The 18074-nt window shown below is 37.3% G+C and overlaps 1 protein-coding gene across 3 annotated transcripts in view; it reads left to right on the top strand.

The window, feature by feature from the left end:
- Nucleotides 1-16780, top strand: part of CHRM3 (cholinergic receptor muscarinic 3) — a 257417-nt gene extending 240637 nt beyond the window's left edge. For 2 of the 3 annotated variants that reach the window (XM_050315591.1, XM_050315592.1), the window contains one exon: nt 14818-16754. In XM_050315591.1, coding sequence (XP_050171548.1) covers nt 14818-16639 — 1822 coding nt within the window. In that variant the 3' untranslated portion in view covers nt 16640-16754. Of the gene's footprint in view, nt 1-14817 lie in introns of all 3 variants that reach the window. The other variant, XM_050315590.1, reaches the window with a different exon arrangement.
- Nucleotides 16781-18074: the final 1294 nt, after the last annotated feature.

The following is an 18074-nucleotide window of genomic DNA, read 5'->3' as shown; positions in this document are numbered from 1 at the left end:
AATCCCACACCATTTTAATGATAAATCTACAATACAGAAAAAAATCTAGAAAATCCCACTGTGTGCTACCCTGATGATAGAGCAGTGCAATTAAATCCTTCATACTCAGTGGTGAAGACACAAAGTTAAAAATAAAACACCCTCATATGCCATTTTACTTCAGCTAATGCACCTTAATTTTTCTGCCTGATGGTGTTTGAAACTGATATGATGGAGTTTGTCACTACTGGAGGGAACCATACATATGGAAGCTGATTCTGACCTAATGTAGACCAAATACACCTTTAAATCATAAATAAAAAGAATAAATAATGTATCTTTTAATTATGTTAAGTAATGTACTTTATTTTTTTTTAAAAAAATATATTCAGGAACCACAGCAGTGCACAGAAGAACTAAGAGTGCAGCATTTAAGCGTTATAAAGAAAAAAAATCCCACTTTTCTAGAAACACTGTGCATAAATATAGCAGCTCAGGCACATTCCTGCACTGTTCAATGTTGCCTGGCTATTGCTACCAGTACTATGTTCCAACAGTGTTTGACCTCATGAAGACCAAGTTCTTTCAAATGTTGACAAAATTTTCACATGTTCACATATAAGGTTGTTATACGACATGTACATCACTTCTGGACTGACCCATGAAAATTACTGCTTTTCATTAAAATATGAATGTCACTTTAAAAAGAAAAGATAGAGAAGCTAGGGTATTTCAGCACGGAGAAACTCGAGGAGCCAGCTCCAGTTTCCTTCCACATGCCCTCTGCCCCCATATTTCAGGTGCACATAGATAGATGCAGACACTGTAATTTCCGTGTGCCCGTGGGTTAATTGAGATACCACACACTCCTTCCCTTTCAACGACTGCCTCCTCGCTAACAAGGAGTTGTTGAGGTGTTGAGACTCTCAGCTACAGCTATTCACTGATGTGAGAATAGGCTTGGAAATGTGTTGGTTTTCTTTTACTCATCTATCCTTTTTAATGTCTTATGGTTTTATTGAGATTGAGCTTTCCCTGCCTCCTTTCTCTCATAAAACAATACTGAATCAGAGGGGTCCCATGCAATGACTACTTCAGGAGAAAACATGATGGATTTGTTCAGATGCTTTGTGTGCAGCAGCTAGAGTGCCAGGAAGAAAGACTCAACTCAGAAGCACACGTGTTTATTTGTCATCACCTGGCTTCAGCTTGCAGCTTCAGCTTGCGGCTTCAGTGGCTTCACTGTAACGCCTGGTCTCTTTGGAAACCTGATTCTCTTTTTAGCTCTGTTCTTCATGCTCCTGTGCCAAGCATCTGTGATCACATCTCAGTCTCAAATGAAATGGTATAAAACTGATCTAAGTGGGTGAGGGATTTTATATATTTATTTAACCCAAAGTGTGGGTTTCCTGAAAGTCTGGGAGGCAGTGTGGCTTCTTTCTTCTTTTCACTAGGGTCATCACTGGCACTTTTGTTGTCACACATAAGAGAAATAAGACATTGATTTGTTCATAATACATGCCAAAACAACTCTGCACACTTGTCTTGTTCTGTAAAATTCTGATATTATTAACAGACCCCTTGTTCTTCTCTTCCCACTCTGAAATTGAATTTCTGCCATGAGAAACAAAAATTTAGCTTCTTAGGATAGAGGTATTTTTTCCAACCATTCTCAAGATAATTCTTTTTCTTGATTAATTTGGAGTAATTCATCGCTGAAGATGTTTATTTCTGTAGAAGGGGACTACAAGCCCCAGCTCTTCTTGGCCTGCTCTCTTCATTATACCTGGACTCCTCTCTTGACTTTAGCTGTGGTTGTAATAGCCTTCCTCTCAGAATAGGCCATGAAAGCTACCATAGGAAAATGGAGAACTGGTGACAGAGAATTGCTGCTCCATCTAATAGAAATGTCGATTTGCTTCAAGTGATTTTGCTGCTACTTCGAGTTACAAGAATCCTTATCCCAAAAGGAATAATTGCCTGCATGCCCTCCCTGCTTTCCCTGCTCACTTTAGGTTCTATGAGAAGCTACTGTATTGCATCTTCATACATCTTTTTACTGCATTTTATAAGTCATGTTCATTTTATCTTTCTCTAGTTTGGCTTTGTTTGTGCAGTGAAGTTTCATGCATGGCTCCAGGAGCTTTTAACACTCAAGCATTCACAAGCATGTGCAGTTTAAGCTGACCATTCCACCTTTCCCCTTGTATCCCAGCCCTGGGTGCAAATCCTATCTGCACCTCTATCTCTCCAAAATATATCTCCGGGTCCATAGGGCAGGTTTTTTTGAAGAACACAGTGACACTGCAGTACAAGCTTTTTGCTAAACACAGGGAACCAGGTCACAAATCCTGCAAACTAGTAATACTGAATTTAGAACACCTCTCAGAGCTGCTGCTCAGATCACACAGGAGAACCACAGAAAGAGGCTGTGCTGGCCTTTTTACAGTAAACTTTTAATCCCATAAGAAATGGTACAGGAGAATACCAGGAGCAGCAGCTGAAGTTTTCCATGTGTCCTTTGCTCTGATGTCCACCAGCAGAAATCCAAAATCCTTTTATCTTTTCTGGAGTCTGTCCATGGGTTGCTGCAGATACTTACCTAATTAAGACTTCTCAATCCTGGGAGCTTTTACCCACATGTATCCCTGTAGGACTGCCAAGAATGGTTACAAGAACAACAAACAAAATACCCTGCTGAATGGCAGCAAAATAGAGAATTCTTTTCTGAACCTAAAAAATAATTGGTCAAATAGACCCACAGCAGCCTAGAAGTACAGCTCCCTGGCAAACCAAAGCATGAAAGTGGGACAGCTGGAAGATACAGATGAATGGAAGGAAATACTTAATACTTAATGAAGCATTATTGCTTCTATTTTAGGGCAATGGGACTTTGTGAAACAATGTACAGCGTGCATCCTTATTCTTAGTTCAAACATTAAAATTCTCTCTTACCTTTCAGAGCAGGAGATAATTTTTCTAGGTACAGATTCTCTTCCTTCTAGCTTTCTACTTCCTTTCTGGAAATAATATGTTATATTTACCATTTGCGCAACTCTATCAGAGCTAGGAGCAATATTTTCCTTCTAATTTAGCTAGGACTCCTGATTTTAAATCTTTTCTTGATTATCCTAGACTGTAATGGGTTTGCAAAATGCAGGTTTTATAGGCTTGAAAGAGCAAATGCAAACAATCATTAGTCCACTTTACCTTCTTATTTTAGAAGCAAAATCCTGTTACTTAGATAGGAACCTTTACAGCTAATGTAATTATATCTCCATGTCTTTCTATTTGCCATGTACAGAATGCATGAATCCTCAGAAATAGCAACAAGGAGGGAACGCAAAGTACCATGACTGTGTTAACTAGATAGGGAGTAGAAAACTTGTAGTGTAATAGGTGAATATATAGTTGCTGAATTTAAAAAATGTCTATTTTTATTTTTTCATGGAATGATTTTAACATTTAAAATCATGCAGACAAAAACCTACAATGATATAGTTCAAGATCTTTCATTTTACAAAACTACATATACAAAACTTGAGGAATACCTGTGAATTATTAAATTCAGCTTTGCACTACCCTTTCAAGGTAAGGTGTTGTTATTTTAAAGACTGCATACATCACTTCTCCTGTAATGTGTGGAAATCCTATGACAGAATTAAGAAAACACGGGAATTCCACATTTAACTTCCTTAACCTTGAGTTCTGCCTTTTCCCTCCTCAACCTTGTGCCTTCTTCACTACAAACTTCCTACAACCATCAGGGAAGAGGGTCTTAAAGAAATCAGTGTTCTGCTGTGCAACTGTATTGAATTGCTGGAGCAGGTCCCATTTTGCACACTGAATAAAACCATTGCTTTGTGAATTTGTATTCTCTATACTAGCACTGATTTTTAAAACTGTAGTTCAAAAACTTAAATTCTTGGGATATATTGGGATATATTTCAAGTAGAAAAGCAAACCTACTGAAATCTTAGTAGGAAGAGGACTCTGTCATGACATCTGCAAAAAGACATTTATGTAAATAATTAAAAATAAATTTTTCATTAGCACCTCCTCCCTCTCTGTTAAGTCTGTTTTCATGGGGATGTCTCCATTTAGTGACATGCCCACATGGGCATGTCTTTTCTCTGTAACTCAAAAAAGTAAGAAGGCAAAAGAAACTCACAAATCCTGCAAATAAAACCTAAAAAAAGAGCATAGCATGGGAGCATTATTTGATTACTTGTCTGTATCTCACTAATTAACAATTGCTCATATGCATTAAAATCCACAGTGCCTGCTACCATTGTTTTCCCAGACTTTGAAAATTCCTGGAAACATGCATACAGGATTGGAGTTTGGAATGGACCATTTTGATTAATTTATGGAATTCCACTAGGACTTGCAGATGTGACTATTCCATGAAAAAAAAAAAGAATCTAAGTTATTCTAAAACAGAGAACACAATCTTCAGTCATTTGGATGCTAGTTTGATTCAGATCAGTTCTTGGATGACATGTATTTCTTTTGGCTGCTGTCTGTATCAAGGAATAGATATAATTTGTTTTGTAATTTCCATGTTAAGACAAAGGCTTTCTGAGGGGCTGGTTAAGATCTTGTTGTGAAGTCCAGAGTTTTGCTTCTGAATAACTATTGTGCCACCTAGTGGGTGTTAAACTACACTTTTAAACAGATGGAAAGATTGACTTAAAATATACCAGTGAATAACGAAACATGGTATTTACACAAATCATTTCAAGTGACATGTTGAAACAAAAAGTATTTTCCCTTTTTCCCTGACTATTTACCAAGGTGTTCCATTGAGGTAGAAAATATTCTGTTTCAATTATAGCATAGCATTTCGCTTGCAATTGTATTAAAGAAATATAATTCATAAGAAGGGCATTTGCAGAGCTCTTTTCCTCTCTGGCAATCCATTTCAGTGAATTACTAGCATATTTTATGTGCTTATCAGCATGAAAGGATATCCCCAAATCTCACATGTTAGGAATTTCCATTCTGTAATACAATTAAATAAATACACAGAAAATGTCATTTTCTGACCAACTATGACAATTTTCTCTTGGCAGCAATCAAAAATGCTTTAGAACATTATTAATTTTGCATGCTTTAAGGCATTATTTAGAAAAAATAATAAGCAGTGTGTTAAAATAATACTGTTCTGACAGTTTCTCCCATAAAATTTCCTTTTCCATATAAATAGTTTGTGTTGAAATAACTATGTATGTTTCATTAGCCAATAGCTATGTCTTAGTAATTTTCCTCCTCTAGCTGAAACCTCTCAACAGATTTTTTTTTCTTTCAGCTTTTTAAGTAAACCATCTGTCCAGTGTGGGAGTATTGGTTTTGCCACCATAGCTGGCAATAATATTTCAATCATCAAAGCCAATAACAATAAATTTCCCTTAACAGAGCTTTTCCTAACATTGTTCAAGTCACTTTGTTGCATCTTATGCAAAATTGCCACACTATTTGTTATCAACAAAAGCTATAGTAGGTAGTCTGCTCTTTTAGCACTTGCATGCAGTGCCATAGTTACAGTAGAAAAATCAGTGGTCAGCAATAGTGCTTTTTAGAACCTTTTAGATTCTCTGAGACTCTATGGAACTTTAAACTCTTGTTGTTTAATACGTTTAAATGATGCATATATATCTTTCATATAACAGGACCTGACACCAGATGAGGTGTCACCACATCTGGACTGGAGACTTGAGTATCTCTGGGCCAGACCCTGATGTAAATAGAAGTGTGTGGGGGTTTCCCCAAATAAACAGCGAAGTGGAGCTTCTCTTTTTTCAGTTTTGTTTGTCAAAAAATAACTGATATTCAGCTTGAAGCTGACAGAAAATGAAATTAGTTTCCAAAAGAAAAAAATACTGGTTTTAAAAAGGCAGGAAATCTGTGGTTTGAGGAGGGTTTTTTACTATAATTTTTTCTCCTTTTTTCCCTTCATGAAAAGAGTTTCCAGAAAAAAGTATCTTCAATTTTCTGGTTTCAAGGCTTGACAGACATATTGTCATTTCATTTTCTTCTTGCAGACAGATAAAACTGAAAAAAGTGAGTCACATGAGCTTCTTTGAAGCTTGGTGTCCAGGTTCTTGGTCTTTTTGATACTTCAAAAAAGTTTGTACTGTTTTCCAGTTTTCCCTGGTGGTATATCTTGTAGTGAACAAACAGAAAAAGCAAAGATGTATTTATTTTAATGCATAATCAATTGATTAATTTGTTTTAAAGCATTTGTTTTAAAGATAGTAAAGAGGTCTGCTTATGAGGTTTGTTGTTCCTTGTAAAGGTTCTTAAAACCTAATATTCACATTAAATATGGAATTTAAGTGTATTACTAGAAGTATTACTAGAATTAGGATTGGATTAGAAACATAATATTTTTATTTCTTTTATCTAGCATTGATAATGAGTTCTCTTTATCAATGAGAAGATATTATCATTGAGCATTTCATTTCATGCTCAAACATGATTATTTTTGTAGAGAAGGATGTCATTTCAGTATAAGAGGAAAAATTTACTTACAAGACTCGCAATTTTTTTTATCTCTATCTAAACACATATTTTTTCATGTCAGTTCAAGGTATGCTGACATTTAGCAACATCTGGGAGAACAATATAGTTAATTCGAAGAGTTCCCATTACTTCATTTCCCATGATCAACCTTTTAATGTGATTTTAAATATCTCATTGGGAGGATTATCTGTGGAGTCAATGGACAGTATTTAATAAAGAGATAGATGAAAATTTAGATCACTACTTTGATTCAACATCATAATAAATAAAAATATTAAGAAATACTCTTTTAAAAATTGCATATATAATAAAATGTTGAAATGAAGTCTCTAAGATGGATAGTTTTTAATCAAGGGTAAAAATATGCAACCCTCACAAATAAAGGAGAGAACTGAATGGTATATATTTTTCTATCATCTCAATCTAATACCATATTTAACTTCAATGTCATAGCCAACCCTTTGGCCAAACCTTCCTGTCTCCAGATACCTGCAAAAGTCAGTGCGATGCTCAAAGTGAGTAAAATTCTCAGTATTTGTTTGTAATTCTAACTAATTTTGGGCCACATATCTTTTTTCTCCAATATCAATTAGACAGATGGTCTCTAATTCTAATAAAGCTCTCTGAAAGAGAAACCATCTGAAATTTAAATCAACTCCTTTCTTTATAGAAATGCACTTCTTAAATTTAACTTTTTGAACTGATAGTCAATATTTAGAGGTAATCTTAATTAAGCAAGACCTGTTTTGCTCTGGTTTTCGTGCATTTGAAAACTGTAGACACATCCAAGCCCAGATAGTTTTAAGATTTCACTTTGTTCTCTAGGAGTTGTTTGAACAATGATCACTAAGTGCACTGGCTCAAGAAAGAAAAGCACCCTTCCTTCAGCAAGAATTTCAAGAAAAGATTATTGTGAAACTAAAAGTCATGGTGTGAGTATTAGGTCACTGAGGCTAAAGACTATATCAATAATAAATAGCACAGAAACACTTATTCAATAAATGCTTATGTCTATGAAAATCCCTGTCTTCTTAACTATGAAGACTAGGATGTATATTTGTTTTATACAATATATTTATAAAAAAATTATGGAAGAGAATTATACAGTTTATGTAAAAAATTTAATCCTTAATGGAAGTCTTAAGTGCAGGAGATCAAAAATACACATCTGGTTTTTTGGACAGATGGAAAGTCTGAGATTTGGTTTACTTCTCTGGTCCAGTGGTAACACAATCTTTATTCTTATGTTTGTGTCCATATAAATAAGCAGATGTTTCCATTCAAAGTACTGACCATTAAAACACATTAGTATTCAAAGTTACATTTCTATCATGTGAAGGGTTCATGCTACATGAAGTAAGTGTTTGGAAGAGCAAATACTGTAAGAGCAAATAAAGCATAAGCAAGCAAGTCTTCAGAGGATGTTGCAGGTGCATCTGGGCAGTATGAACATAAATCTTTCAGTCCAAGTGAAGGAGAGGGTAGATGTTTGGCAAAAGCTAATTGGCAAGTTAAGGCATTAAAGATACTATTCCCATGGCCCAGCTTTAGACAGCAAATTTCCTGGCTGTGTCAGGTAGGCAGTCTCAGGTACTCCCAGCATGGCATCCTTAGGTGTCCCAAGAGGAACATTTGAGATAGCCTCCCCCTTTCTCTTCCTGCCAGGAGGGACTCTCCTTTCTTCTGACTGCACGGCTGCAAGGGAGATGGATCAGGTGGCCTGATGCCGTGCATTAGGTTCTCTAAACACTCTTCAAAGTAATGAAAACAATATATACGATTAGAGAAATGAGTTCCTAGTTTGTGTGTGCTAGACCTCACACTAACAGCAGCAACACAGTAAGAAAATAATAAGCAAATTCAATTCATTAATCTCAAAAGTGATTTTAAAGCACTGAAATTTAATGTAGGTAATTTTAGTAAGCATAAGCAAAACATATTTATGGATGAAAAATGGAAGAGCTTGGATTGAAGTGTTACTGAGATATCTTTGACCTTTATCTGTATCAAGCTGATAGCTAATTAGTTAAAGATATAGTCTTCCCTTATAGCAATATTTGGAATAATGTGACAAAAGTATGTGTGTACATAACTGCAGATATATGTGTGTGTGTATACACATATATGTATATATACATATACCTTCATCTGCAGCTATGTATACACATACTTGTCACATTATATGTGACATACATTTGTATGTATATATTCTTAGGTGTGTATGTAAATATATATAAAAGTGTATGACTATCAGTCATTTGTTTGTATCTACTGTGAACATGCACAACAGTGGTCAGGATTGATTTCTATGGCTCTATATTCTCATTCTGCAAAGAGATTGATTTTTATGGCTCTGTATTCTCGTTCTGCAAAGATGCAAAACTATATTTAGTGTAATATATTTAATCATTGGTGCAAGTAAGTCATAGTAAGTCTGAGGTCCTGTTGATAATTACACTGTGCTTCCTGCTATCATATAAACATTCATATGGAATCTTGCACCTTGTGCTAAGATAACTTAGAGTGATATGAGCTACTGTATAATAAATGTAAAACCATGAATGCTTTCATCTTCCTTTTTTTCATTACAAGTTTTTAAAAGTTTTTATTGTATTTTTGAAAAAAAAAAAAAAGTTCTATGTGTATTTTGAAAAAGTGGTATAATAACCTTGCAAATAACTTTAGGGAGACTTAAAACTCAGATTTATAGTTTTATTTCACCAAATAATAGTTTTGGAACAAAGAATATGTGTTACTTTAGGTAACTGCATTAAACATTCTGAATGCTTGATTTCTCTATGTCAGAAAAGACTTTTATAAATCACTGCATGGAGTTCTCTGCTGTTTAGGCTAAAGTGTATATAACAGCAATGTAGAAGAAAATGAGAAAATAAAGTATGCAATTTTCTTGTCTGAGTAAACAGATGAGATGTGAAACTCTTCAACCATAAAGGCTTGCTGGTTTTGTGCTCACATACAGCCAAGCCTATAGAATGCTGTCTGACTTCACAGAAAATGCATCTTAGAGCCCTTTAAGGACAGCAAAAAAAATGGACTTCCTTGTTTGTGAATAGGGGAGTTTAAGGGAAAGAAAAAGTTTTGTAAAATGTGGAGTATTCACTAAAGCACTGAATAAAGTAAGCAGAGAGAAGTTAAATGCACTGAAAATGTGTGGCAGAACTGCTAGTACTGTCTATTCTATTTTATTTTCTGTTTACAGTAATGTGCAATAAATTAGACTAATAATAATAATAATAATGGCCAGTCTTTGCGAGCGAAGATCCGGGAAGGTCTTTACACCTTCCAGCCTGCGCATTGGATTTTATAGGTGAGACACAGTGTGCATGGAACTGAGCCCACCCTTTAATCCTAAGGTTCATCTGCCGGGGCCAAGCAAGCTTGGACGGTGGCAGTGAGGTCCTTAGGACGTAGATGGATTGCCTTTTTAAGGGTTAACGAGCTCCATCAGCCTGGGAGTGCAATAAATTAGACTATTAAAAAAAAAATCAACCTTTAACTCTTGGTTATACCTACTCATGGAAATTAGTCACCATTTCTGTAGCTGCTTTCTTTTCCCTTAGTTCCCTTAGTGGGATATCTAATATCTCACTCCCTCTGGTGGGCTAGGGAGCAGAGATACATTTGGATGGACGTGTGTGAAAGTCTGTATAGACATTGCCTGTACTGGGCCTACACTTTTCCTGAATAATACTTGGAAGTGTGCATTACATATGGTGTTCTCTGGACGGTACCTTTCATAAGATCCTATTTAAAAACAGAAACAAGAACAAAAGACCTCAAAACCACAGAAACTACCATTGCAGTAATCTTAGGTAGATAATTATATAGTCTTGGGCTAAAAGAAGTTTCCTTTGTTACTCCCTGGCTTGAAATTGTAATGTAGTGCATCATACCAATGATTTGTAAACTCTTACCCTAGTATATAAACCTATAATCATTTCACAGTTTGGTTTGTTTGCCTCACTCAGGCAGTGCTGCACTGTTTGTTTTACCAAAGTATGTGTGTCTGCTTTCCCACTTGGTCACACATCATTCTGTCTTTGACTTTGGCTTGCTGGGTAGGTGCTGGCAGGCTGCACTGCAGATCCCACAGTTTTCTTGTCAAACCCAGGACACTCTATCCCTGTAACACTTCTTATATGGAAAGCAGAAACTGCATGGTAGCTTTGGAGAATGACAGATAACATAGCTTGCTTTGGCTTCCTAAAGGCAAGGAAATCCAGTTATGCTGTCTAATCTGTTTTAGTGGTGGTGGTAGTGGTTTTTTTTTTTCCTCTGCAGATGAATATATGGTTAATATATTTTGTATTGAACTAAACAGTTCAATTACAGAAGCTTGTAGAAGAGGCAGGATAACAAAAGACTATACTCCTGCTAGCACTTTCGTTTTATCAAATAAGTCACTGTCAATGGGAGTGTAAGGGTCCCTTTAATCCCCAAGGAGTTAAAAAAGTTCCAGATACAGGACTGCACTGGGCAGCAGGAGACAGCTGATAGGTTGCTCTCTGTTTCTCCTCTTCCTCAGTAAGCAGACTGCTAAGGTCTGTTCAGGTTTTCATTGAAACAATGACGTGAAGAAGTAACTTTGAAGTCCAGGGATGAGAGAACTGACCTGAGAAATAATGGTTTGGTTCAGCACTTGTCCAGCACCTGAAAGACTGCAGCTAAATAACAGTGTTGCCAGGCCTCCTCATCGTGAGTCTTTTGAAACATGGCATTTCTGAAAGGATTCATTGATTAATTTACAGTGAAACTCCAATTCAAAATCTACAATTAAACAGAGTTCACAGTTGTTTTGTGGATTTAGTGATAGATAGCGTGGCATTTAGACATTAATTTTGCAAGGTTATGTGTATTATTTATGTGATATTTGTTTTGGGCTTCCAAGGCTAACACTCAGATTAGTTCATGGTTGTGTTACGCAGTAAAAATGGGAAGTACTACCAAACTATAACTATTTTCATTGCTTAGTAATACTGTTTTCTACCATCACTTCTAAGTGATATTGTTGGTTTTTTACCTGTGCCCTGTAGTGGAAGTGTTATCTCCTTTATATATATATCTAGATATAGTTATGGATATAGATGATACAGATATATACCTATATCATATATATATAGACATACATAGATAGATATATTTCTTCTTTCTGGTCCTTTCTTGTGTGTTAGAAGATACCAGTTTGTCTTTTTATTTTTAATCAAAAAGCTACATGATATCATAGTCATCTAAATTTACCCACCAGACTTCTCAACCAATCCGTGACTGTGTCAGCTGTTACCTTGTAGAGGTTTTAGAAATTTATGGCTGCAGAGCGGATGCTTTCTGGCTTACATCCTCTGTTCTCTGTCCCTAGTGTGAGTGAAGAAAGGTCTGCACCCTATAACATTAATCATTTCTGGCGTATATTTAGCAAATATCATTATTTGAGATCTCTCTCATACTATTCTGGTTTTGACCTCATCCTGTCTGACAGCTCTGGCAAGAAAAGCCTGCTTCCTAAATAAAACATTGCAAGAAGGATGGTTTCCAGCAATCCTGTTTGAGTCAAAGATTTTTTCCTGACTATGAGTAACCACCCTGGCCCATAAACAACTGGCAAGGACATTGTCAACACTTGCTTAAGTGATTGTTCACAAGTGAACTGTGTGTTTTGTTCTCCCACACATTGGAAGGGGCCAATTCAAGCCAAACTTAAATGCTGCTTCAGTATCTTTGGCAAAGGAGAACACTGGGTTTCCAGAGGCCTTCATCTGTAGTTTTTGAGTATGTGGGATCTCCATTTTTAAAGATGTATATATAAAGGAATGTCATCTTTGGCCAAGGCAAAGAATTGAACTTGAGGGCATACAAATGCAAAACAAGAGACCGTGCTTCTCATCTAGACCTCTCTTGCCCTTATGAAAATTACTCTCTGGAGACATTCTTTTTATTGTTGTAGTTTAGGTGAGTCTCTCTCTCACATAATGCAGATATGACTTCTTCAGATTCTCTGAAACAGTGTGATGGATGCTGTATGCTTGGTGGCCTGTGCTACAGAAGCTCCATAGTCAGAAGTAATATATCTTGAGAAAGAAAAAAAAGAAGCATAGTCTGTCCCAGAGATTCTCGAATAGGTGGCAAGGACATGGTGAAATTGTGTTAGAAAAGTTCATTTAGATTTTCTTGGGGAAGGAACAATTAAAATGGTATCACTTTTTTTTTTTTTACCTGAACTTTCATGCAAAACTACATATTTCTTTCCTACGAACTTTGCAAAGAAAAGAAAACTTAGAATACCAGTTTTTTGAGAAAAGATAGTTTTAGTTTCAGTGTGCTTAGATTTCAAGAAAATCAAAGTTATCATTGTTGATTTACAGTTTATAAAAATCTTACCATTTTTCTTTTTAGAAGGTGAGCTCCTCCAAGTTTTCAATCTTTCTATCAGGAAAAGACCTAAAATTTAACTGTCATTTACCAGAGCAATATTTACTCATTATGTTCATATTCTGTGTGATACAATGATGAATGCATTAAAAGTGGATTGAATTTGATTAAAATAAGGTATCATCATTGTAACCTTGTATTCCTATTAATAGAGACATTAATATCTCATTTATGCTAGATTTCAGAATAGATGTGGGGTTTGTTGTCGTGGGTTGGGGTGGTACACGACATGGCTTCAGGATACCAGCACACTTTATTACAACAGGGTAGCTACTTTATACCATTCTAGGTGACACATGTATACGACACCATTGGTTTACCACTAACATAACAACTCATGATTGGACATAGCTGCACGTCTGAATACAATAGGTCAGCACTTCTGACAGGAAACCCATTCTGTGTCACAGTCCTTACTGTCCATATGCCAGGTGTAGGTGTTCCATCTTCGGTATTTCAGCTTATGGAGAGCCCAGAGACAACTGGGCTCCCACACAGTTTGTGTTATTGAGCATGAGTGAAGGGAGGGAGTTGTCAGTCTATTTATTAGATATGTTAATAAAACTGTTCCATTTAAAATCACATAACAACTTATGGCTTGGTAACAAAACCAAGTACAGTTCAAGGGAAAACAGAATTTAGAAATTAATTAAAAACAAACAAACAAACAAACAAAACCTGGACTCTTTTGGCTAAATATTTTCGTGTAACGCCAGTGTATTGTGATATTCATGGTTATCCCATGCCATAATGTATTGACTCTGGAAGGACTCATATTTGAAAACAAACATTGACAGTATATTCTGTTCAGCATTTATGGTCGATGATGGACTTTTCCATCAGAATTCTTGGTTCCTGATGATATAATTGATTTATTACTATGAATCTAGTCAGCTGACCACAGAAACTAATGAAATAGCTAATGAAAGAAGGGAAATGCAAATTCCTATTCTGAACATGTCTTCATTTTATTTTAGTACTCAGGGAAAAGGATTAAGCCTTAATTATGAATCCCTTTGATGCTTTTTTTCCTCTTTTCCCAAAGTGTTTAATAATTGCTTTGGTATACATCTGCCAAACATTTTTTCCTTACTCTAGAGACCATAGTTTCAAAGGAACTTTTACCACGTGTTTCCCCAAAGACATTTTGAAGTCATTAGATGTACAAAATCCTTAGTCCAATATAAAAATGTGCATGAAAAATGAATAGTGTCATGTGCAAAAAGTGATAATGAGAAATTTTAGTACCTTTATCAGGTAGCTGAAATATAGATGAAAATGAAAAGAGCTTTGCAGCCTCACAGCTTAGAATAGATTGACATAGTGAAGTGGTGCTGGCTTGCATCTCAATAGTTTAAGGTAAGGCAGAACAATAATTTTGTTTGTAATCAACTATAGTTGAGGGTAGCAGAGGTTGTGTATGCCTTTTGCTAGAGCCAGGATAGCACTGGGGACCAGCATTGATTGGAACTTGGAGGATTTGTTGCTGCATGTGTTTAGAATTTAGCCTCAGGATATTGGATTGTTGAGATGTTGAGTTCAGGGCAAATCCATCAGGGAGTGTTTTAATTAAGAGTTAGAGTTAGGGGGCATTTTAATACTACTGGGGGTTCAAATTCTCCTGGGATTTTGGTTCTTCTGTGACTGAATATATGTAAGGAATCACAATGTGTTAATACAAACAGCTCAACTGGAAGCTGAGTACTAACACATACATGTTTGGCTTGGAATGTCTGACAGGCAGCTTGGCTTTTAAAGACACCTTTCAGAGTGCTGAAGTGATTTTACGTATGAGTATAAAGACGATTATCTCTTTACCATTTTCTCTTGTTTACTTAATTTTTGCTTGTTTTTTCTCCACTACAGACTATGTCAGAGAGCCACAATGATCATGCAAAATAACAGTTCAGCCTCACCCCTGTTTTTAAATGTGAGCTCCTTCTGGAAGAGAGATTCGCACAGATCAGGACTCCTTGAAGAAGCACCATCACTCATTGGCAGCTATGATTTCCCTCAGACCACAGAGAGTTTTCCTTTCTCCACTGTGGAATCAACAAACATGACCCTAAATGCCACAAGCAAAGACCCTTTGGGTGGACACACTGTCTGGCAAGTAGTTTTGATTGCTTTCCTCACAGGGATCCTTGCCCTGGTGACCATCATAGGAAACATCTTAGTGATTGTTGCATTTAAGGTTAACAAACAACTGAAAACGGTCAACAACTACTTCTTGTTGAGCCTTGCTTGTGCAGATTTGATCATCGGTGTTCTTTCCATGAATCTTTATACAACATACATCATCATGGACCACTGGGCTTTGGGAAGCTTAGCCTGTGATCTTTGGCTCTCCATTGACTACGTTGCCAGTAATGCCTCTGTCATGAATCTCCTTGTTATAAGTTTTGACAGGTATTTTTCCATCACTAGGCCACTAACATATAGAGCCAAACGAACAACCAAAAGGGCTGGGGTGATGATTGGTTTAGCATGGATCGTCTCTTTTGTTCTTTGGGCCCCTGCCATCTTGTTTTGGCAGTATTTTGTTGGGGAGAGGACTGTGCCTCCTAATGAATGTTTCATCCAGTTTCTAAGTGAACCTATCATCACTTTTGGCACTGCCATAGCTGCCTTTTATTTGCCAGTCACCATCATGAGTATTTTGTATTGGAGGATCTACAAGGAGACGGAGAAACGCACCAAAGAGTTAGCAGGGCTACAGGCTTCGGGCAGTGAAGCAGAGGCAGAACGCTTTGTACACCAGACAGGCAGCTCCCGGAGCTGCAGCAGCTACGAGCTGCAACGGCAGAGCATGAAACGCTCCACTCGAAAGAAATATGGACGCTGCCATTTCTGGCTCACAATGAAGAGCTGGGAACCCAGCAACGACCAGGGGGATCAAGAGCATAGCAGCAGTGACAGCTGGAACAACAACGACGCTGCTGCCTCCCTGGAAAATTCAGCTTCCTCTGATGAAGAAGACATTGCTGCAGAGACCAGAGCCATCTATTCAATCGTGCTGAAGCTTCCTGGTCACAGTGCTATCCTCAATTCCACGAAACTACCCTCCTCAGAAGATCTGCATGAGTCAGGGGATGAACTGCAGAAATCCCACACAGAATCAAAGGAAAAGAAACCAAAAAAATTGCAGCCTCCCAGAAGTGTTCAGGATGGTGCAAATTTCCAAAAAAGCTTTTCTAAGATTCCAGTTGAGCCAGAGTCAGAAGAGACAACCACAGCTTCTGATGGCATCTCATCAGTGACCAAGACGTCTGCAACCTTGCCCTTGTCCTTCAAGGAAGCAACCCTGGCAAAAAAGTTTGCCTTGAAGACCAGAAGTCAGATCACAAAGCGAAAACGAATGTCACTTATCAAAGAAAAGAAAGCGGCGCAGACTCTCAGTGCCATTTTGTTTGCCTTCATCATTACCTGGACCCCGTATAACATCATGGTTCTGGCAAACACCTTTTGCAGCTGTATCCCTAAAACTTTCTGGCACCTGGGGTATTGGCTTTGCTACATCAATAGCACAGTAAACCCGATGTGCTATGCACTGTGTAACAAAACATTCAGAAACACTTTCAAGATGCTGCTGCTGTGCCAGTGTGACAAACGGAAACAACGCAAACAGCAGTATCAGCAAAGGCAGTCTGTAATTTTTCATAAGCGGATCCCTAGGGAGGCTTCATAGAATAGTATTTTTTAAACAATAAAAAAACAATGAAACAGGCATGAGAGGGGATGGGACGGGACAGGACAGGATGGCACGGGACAGGGTAGGATGAGACACAGGATAGTAAAGAATATGAAGGGATGGGTTGGGGTGGGAGGGTGGTTCAAGGGTGCTGATTCTATGATTTAAATATCAAGACATGAAAGCAGCTACCAAACTTATTTATCCTTTCGATAAATCCAGTTTAATATAAAAATCAAGTCTGCATTCAGCAAAAACTAACAAACTTCAGTGTTTTTACTAAGGAATGAAAGATTTAATATAGTTTTCCTACAAATTTGCAAGAAGCTGTATAGCAATTATAAACCCATAACTTATCTGGCCAGCTCTTTGATTATAAGCAACTCTGAGATCTCAGGTAAGCACATTTAGCTAGCCCAACTCTTCTGTTTCCAAGGAATCCAACATCTTTCTATTCAAGTTACGTAGAGATGTAGCAAGCTAGTGAAACAGGATTACGAAATTATTTGAGAGACTGTATAGGTTAAAAAATTGCTTCTTGTTGTCCAGGTAGAGTTTCCTGTCTATTTTGCTTCTGGTGTATTGTTAATTGTCCCCCTGCTTCCTGATTTCCAGGTATCTATGTGTGCAGCTCATGTTATATATGTGTGTGTGTGTGTGTGTGTGAGAGTGTATGTATGCATGGCATACATTCACACCTGTAAAATACACACATACTGGGAAAGAGGTGACCTATTGTTCTAGGTTTTACAGGACCCCTCATAACGATTTTTTGTTGTAACTGAAATTTTAAAAATGAGTCAGAAAATCATGTTATAAGTATATCGCTCATTATTTGCCACCCAAAATTCAAGTTTATCTCGGGAACCAAAACATCATGTCCATATTTCAAAAAGAGAGAACCAAAGTGTAGCCTGTGACCATAACAGTCTACAGAGTTTTATAATGGGGTAGATGCCCAGTAAAACCTTAATCTTGAGCATAGTGTCTCTCCTCCAAGTGATCACACCTCTTTTAAAGATAGAAAGGTGAAAGGAATTGAGGGCTACGTTCAGGAAAGAGTATGAAGCTGTCTTTGTAGGGCATAGGATGATGAGAGCTGAGATCTGGGCTGCACAGTACTGATGCTCAAAGGGAGCTGCTCGGGAGCCGGACAAGCACAATCATCAGCAGAAGCCACATGTTATGCTGGGGGGCTGAGCTGCTGTCACGGCACACATGGGTGCTGCGACACCTCGTCCTGAGTTGCACCGTGTGGATGCACCACCATCCTCGGCGCCAGCTCTGATCTAATGTGCAGTATCTCTACAGCTGCCAATGAAATTTCAAGTTATAATTTTCTGACAAAACCTGGTGGAGACCCCCTGCTTGCACTGTCTGCCCAGGTGTTCTTCAGATGCAAAAGATTTGTTTAAAAGAAATGCTTTATATT

This window comes from Myiozetetes cayanensis, unplaced genomic scaffold (assembly GCF_022539395.1).
Source record: "Myiozetetes cayanensis isolate MyiCay16 unplaced genomic scaffold, myiCay2020 scf2-11, whole genome shotgun sequence".
NCBI lineage: Eukaryota > Metazoa > Chordata > Aves > Passeriformes > Tyrannidae > Myiozetetes > Myiozetetes cayanensis.
This window is presented reverse-complemented; position numbering and strand designations above follow the sequence as displayed.